The sequence below is a fragment of the Aquarana catesbeiana genome, linkage group LG03, assembly GCF_042186555.1.
Source record: "Aquarana catesbeiana isolate 2022-GZ linkage group LG03, ASM4218655v1, whole genome shotgun sequence".
Classification (NCBI taxonomy): Eukaryota; Metazoa; Chordata; class Amphibia; order Anura; family Ranidae; genus Aquarana; species Aquarana catesbeiana.
Window position 1 is genome coordinate 723,266,438 of NC_133326.1, and position 6,000 is coordinate 723,272,437.

The 6,000-nt window shown below is 45.0% G+C and overlaps 1 protein-coding gene across 1 annotated transcript in view; it reads right to left on the reverse strand.

The window, feature by feature from the left end:
• The window catches only part of LOC141134938 (C-type lectin domain family 10 member A-like), a 129,493-nt gene extending 127,419 nt beyond the window's left edge, over positions 1-2,074 (reverse strand). The window contains exon 1 of the mRNA XM_073624371.1: positions 1,941-2,074. Within this exon, the coding sequence (XP_073480472.1) occupies positions 1,941-1,974 (34 nt within the window). The 5' untranslated portion in view covers positions 1,975-2,074. The remainder of the gene's footprint in view (positions 1-1,940) is intronic.
• Between the last annotated feature and the right edge of the window lie 3,926 nt (positions 2,075-6,000).

A 6,000-nucleotide genomic window follows, 5' to 3' on the forward strand; every position in this document is an offset into this window, starting at 1 on the left:
TTCAAAACACCAAGATCAGCATTTTTGGATGCTTTCGATTTCTAAAAACTGGCGCCGTTGGCTCTCCAGTAAACCGGAAGTGACGTTGTGACATGACATTGTGACGTCGCTTCCAGGTTACTACATCCAAGACTCGATGAAAGCCATGCCGGCTGGTTGCTCGGGTCTCCCGGTGGGATGGGGGAGACCAGGTGAGCGGTAGAAGGTGGCGGGAGGGGGGTTGTCCCCTCCCGCTGCTTGTAATAACAGCCGAGCTGCTTGTTATTACTAGAGAATTGACCATCGGCCTCTAAAGAATGGTACCGGGGTGATACCTCATTGGTTGTTATTACTAGAGAGCTGACCATCGGCCTCTAAATAATGGTACCGGGGTGATACCTGCGGCTGAATATCATCACTCCGGTACAACCACTTGAAGCCAATGATGTACAGATGGTCCTTTCTCCTGTTAGGTATGGAGATGAGTGAGGGGAAGATGGCCCCCACCTGTCTCCATAACAATACAGTGCAGAAGCAACGTCAAAACGTCACTTCCGCCTATAGCTCTTAAAGCAATATTTATTTTTTTTCAGCTGACTTATTTTTATATTTTTTTATTGCATTTTACTGTAAATATGAGATCTGAGGTCTTTTTGACCCCAGATCTCATATTTAAGAGGTCCTGTCATGCTTTTTTTCTATTACAAGGTATGTTTATATTCCTTGTAATAGAAATAAAAGTGACACAATTTTTTTTTAGAGAACAGTCTAAAAGAAAAAAAAAAAAGAAAAAGGTAAAAAATATAAGAAAAAATTAAATAATAATGTAAACGCCCCCCCCCCCGTCCCGCCAAGCTCGCACGCAGAAGCAAACGCATATATATGAGTAGCGCCTGCATATGAAAACGGTGTTCAAACCACACATGTGAGGTATCCCTGCGATCATTACAGTGAGATCAATAATTCTAGCCCTAGACCTCCTCTGTAACTCAAAACATGAAACCTGTAGAATTTTTTAAACATCGCATATGGATATTTTTAAGGGTAAAAGTTTGTTGCCATTCAACGAGCAGGCGCAACTTTGAAGTGTGACATGTTGGGTATCAATTTACTCGGCATAACATTACCTTTCACAATATAAAAAAAATTAGGCTAACTTTACTGGTGTCTTATTTTTTAATTAAAAAATTACACTGTTTCCAAAAAAAGTGCGCTTGTAAGACGGCTGCGCAAATACGGTGTGACAGAAAGTATTGCAACAACCGCCATTTTATTCTCTAGGGTGTTAGAAAAAAAATATATAATGTTTGGGGGTTCTAAGTAATTTTCTAGCAAAAAAAAAATGATTTTAACATGTAAACAATAAGTTTGAAAAATAGGCTCGTGCTGAAGTGGTTAATTAATTTTAATGCAAAAAAAAAAAAAACACAATATATAACCCAACGTTTTGGTAAAATATAGAAGATGATGTTACACCGAGTAAATAGATACCTAACATGTCATGCTTTAAAATTGCGCACGCTTGTGGAATGGTGACAAATTACAATACTTAAAAATCTCCATAGGTGGCGCTCTAAACCTTTTTACAGGTTACCTGCATAGAGTTACATACAGTAGGTCTAGTGCTGCTTCTAAAAGCGATCCAGCGGCTAATCAGCCACTCAGATTGCTTTAATGAGAAAGAGAATCACGGCTGAAAAAAAAAAAAAATACAATGATAGCTTCATCCATAACCCCGGTAAACCACTTCAAAGCCGTAACGTATATATATGTATTGCGGTCTTGAAGTGGCTAAGGGGGGGGCAGGGAAGGCAAAATATAAGGAGATGAAATATCACCTTTACCACATGAAACTAAGAATTAAACTGAAACCAAAACTCCCACCTTCCTCCCAGTCTCAGGTGACGTATCATGTGATGCCGGTACTGGTCCCAGTACAATGATTATTATATGTAGATTACCTGACATCATCTCAATCTCTTTGTTCCTCTTCATTGCTCTCCACTGATTAGTAGAAATGTGTGCTCTGTGCTGTACGCTTCATGAGAACTGGAGATGTTTTCTGATAAAGACTTCTGAAGAAGAAAGATTTCCTCATACTGGTCTTTTCTGGATCTTCAACCACAAACCAGAGTGGAAAGAAACATAATAGATAGGAAAGTACCATTTCACGAAGAAACAAAAATCAACATGTTGTCAGCCCTAAAGGATTTCATTAATGGGTCAGTCCTACCAAAAGTGGATCTTTATTACAGGTGGAGCCTGGCTGGCTTCTTTTATGTCTTCAATTTTCCAGCAGTGAGATCGCTCAGTCATAATCCCATGACTATAGTACAACAGATGTTACATACAACTGCTTACCCAGCCAACCCACTCCAACATTTTATTACCCCTTTTCTTCCCATTAAAGGAGACCACACCATATTGGAGTACTTATTGGCCTTAGCAGCCCCTTTATTAATGAATCAATTAAAATTAACATGTTTGAAAGCAACATCTGTTGAAACTCAACTGGTCATGTTGGTCTATGCAGGTCATACCTCCACCCCAGCATCAACATAATGATCATCACCATGCACTGCAGTACCTTTAACTGAAAATAGGCCTCCAACTGACAAACTAGCTCGGAGACAACCAAAACTGCCCGCAGTGCACCCTTTCATCAAATTCCAGCTAAATAACATTAGCTGAAATACCATCAACGGGTCCATACTACCGATGAGTCCCGCATTCACCTTATCTGGGGGGGGTTTCTTCCTTCACCAGCAATGACCAACACCCGCCACAGCAAACAAGGGTAAAACCTACCCTTGAGCGCACCTCCACACCCTCAGTGCTTGTTCAATGCCATCCTGAATTCCTATGGCCCACATGTCTATCACCACGTCATTGAGGTGTACACCATCGTCTCGAAGGTAATGCCAAGTATCTCCCTCCAACTCCAGATGCCTGATAGCCAGCCCCCCATTCTTCACCCCCAAACCTACTAACCTCTCTATTAACCTTCTTCCTGGCCCTGTTTAGCCTTTCCACCGATCTGTCAACCTCCATGTGGTCCTGGCAATCACATCCGACCACACAATCAGCAGCCTGGGAAATGCAGAACGAAGCCGCAGAACATCAAATTTGATATCCCGCGTGATATCCAGTTTTGACCGTAGACCTAAATCATTACCCCCTACATGTAGTACTAAAATGTCTAGGGGCCTGTCCAACTTCGCAAACGGTGCACTTCAGGCACGATCCTGCTCCAAAGCATCCATGGGACTCCCAACCATTTAATGCAAGCCTCCCTTCTGGAAATGCCCAACTGCCTACCCGCAGGCTTAACATCTGCCCTTCTTGCTCCCCAACAGACATAAGAATGTCCCCTAATCCAGACCAACCCTTGCGGACAACCTGCAAAAGAAGAAAACAATAACATCCAACATGACAAATGACACAGAGTCCCCATATACACAAACCCATGCCGACATCTCCTTATCCCCTTATCCTCTATATTTCTAATAACTCTAGCCAAACATATGAGCTAAACCTTCTTGACTCCCACTGACCAATTAGCTTAACTGACTCCTCATCCAGACCCCATCTAAAAGCCTCTGTAGCCACCCCTATCCTAAATGAGTGTGAAGAAAATTTCTGACCCCCCAGGCCCAGTGCCTTCAAACACTTGCCGAAAACTGAAATAAACTGGAATCTTGACAGCGATTCCCCATTCTCGTGTATCAAAAGGAACCCGTCCCACCTGGATGGATCTCAAGAAAACTTTTAACCGTGGAAACTGGGCACAAGGGGGACCCCGGTATCGCAAAAATCATTATCCATTTTCCTTTACCTTCCTGATCCGTTTTGGACTTTCTTACCCGCATGGATAACCTATCCGCACCGCAAATGACCTCCGCCGTCCCAATTCCCCCTTTTTATTTTTTGGAAGGACTGACAAGTTCCCCTATCCTAAATGCCCCAAAAAACACCAGGGCAAACACCGTTCTAAACAACATTGTTTCATAACTAGATGAACAGGTCTCACTTAATTGCGCAAAGAGCCTTCCCAGCAATTCAAATGACACCGTACGCCTATCATCCTGGCACTGCACCCCTCTCCTATACCCTTTCACAGCCTGCCTAACCCAAAATTCCTTCTTAAAATCCTGTTTTCCGTTCAGTTTGAACCAAAAGGCAAGGCCCGCCAATTTGTTGTTCAATCCTGACACCGACACCCCCTCTTCCATGTTCCTACATACCAAATACACCACCAGTAGTCTTAAAACCGGCGTGTTATCTGGTCCGCAAACCTGTGTCAAAAGTGACTCCCATTCTGACCGCACCCTACTGTATGCTGTCCATGTCGCCTTACTTACTGACCGTCTGATCCAGCCGTGGACGACTGCAATGCAATCTTCCACATACCCGGGGGACAAGGGACCCCGTGCGTGTCCACAGCGGATGCCAATTCCCAAAACTTGTCTCACTGAAAGCGAGACAGCGCATCAGCAATGACGTTTTTTACTCCTGGCAAGTGCACCACATATATGAACACATTCAATTGCATGGACCGTAGAACTAAATGTCTCAATAAACGCACCACCGGCGGAGATGCCGCTGACACCTTGTTGATGACCTGAACCACCCCTAGATTATCACCATGGAAGCGCACCATCAGATCCTTGAAGGAGTCTCCCCATAGTTCCACCGCCAGTACCACCGGAGATAGCTCCAATAGCAGCATGTTCTCCATGGCCCGCACTCCACTTCCCCTGGAAGAAAGCCCCGAAACCCGTGGATCCTGCCGCATGTACAACTCTAAATCAAAGTTACTCACTGGCCCAGACATCCACAAAGCCCATCCATTGAAGTGTTCCAGGAACAAATGCCATATCCACAAGTCATCCCTATGTTCCTCTTTCAACCTTACAAAATGTTTTTGGGGATTCCACCCCCCCTGTGCTGGTCGACAGCCGCCTGCTGAAAACCCTGCGACACGCAAATTTTAACTTACCCAAAACAGACTGCAGTGTCCTAAGCTGTACCTTGCGTAATCCCACGAGTGCCCGAATCTCCGCCTGTAGTGCCTGCAGCTTATCCTTGGGCAGTTGGCACTCCATTGCCTCTGAATCCACCACGATGCCCACGTAAACTAATCACCGTAGTCGGTCCTTCTGTCTTGTCCGGAGCCAAGGGAATCCCAAAACGTTCCGCTATGTGTTCCAGCGTAGTCAATAACACTGCACAAATTTCGGATGAAGCCGTTCCTATATACAAAAAATCATCTAGCTAGTGGATGATGGAATTCACTCCCACGACGTCCCATACTACCCATTCCACGAATGAACTGAAACGTTCAAACAGTGCACAGGAATTAGAGTATCCCATTGGCAAGCAGCGATCTACAAAATATTCCTCCTGCCAATGACAACCTAGGAGATGACAACTGTCCGGGTGGACGGGAAGTAATCTGAATGCAGCCTCGATGTCCGTTTTTGCCATCTTAGCTCCTTGCCCATAGCGCCTTACCCAAACAACTGCTGCATCAAATGAGGTGTATGAAACTGCGCACATCTGTGGGTCAATGGCATCATTAACCGACCCCCCTTTTGGAAAAGAGAGGTGGTGAATCAGCCTATATTTCATCGGCTCCTTTTTGGGAACCACCCCTAAGGGTGAGACCACTAAATCAGGGATTGGCAACATTGGGAAAGGGCCTGCCATCCGCCCCAGCACAACCTCCTTCCACAGTTTCTCCGAAATCACCTCCGGATGTTGCATCGCTGAATGTAGGTTCCTAGCCATTGGGGGAGAGACGACTAGGTGTACCGGTATCCTAAAACCCTCCAAAAACAAAACCCCCGACCTAGTATCTGCGCTGCCTCCCTTATCGGGGTATCTATCTAGAAAAGGCGCCTCTTTCCACTTTCACCGGCATCATCCCTCTTGTTCGCAGACTCTCCAGCCCTGCCTTTACCTTGTTTGAAACACCGGTATACCGGGTGGGCTCCCCCACAACCAGAGCATTCATGCTTG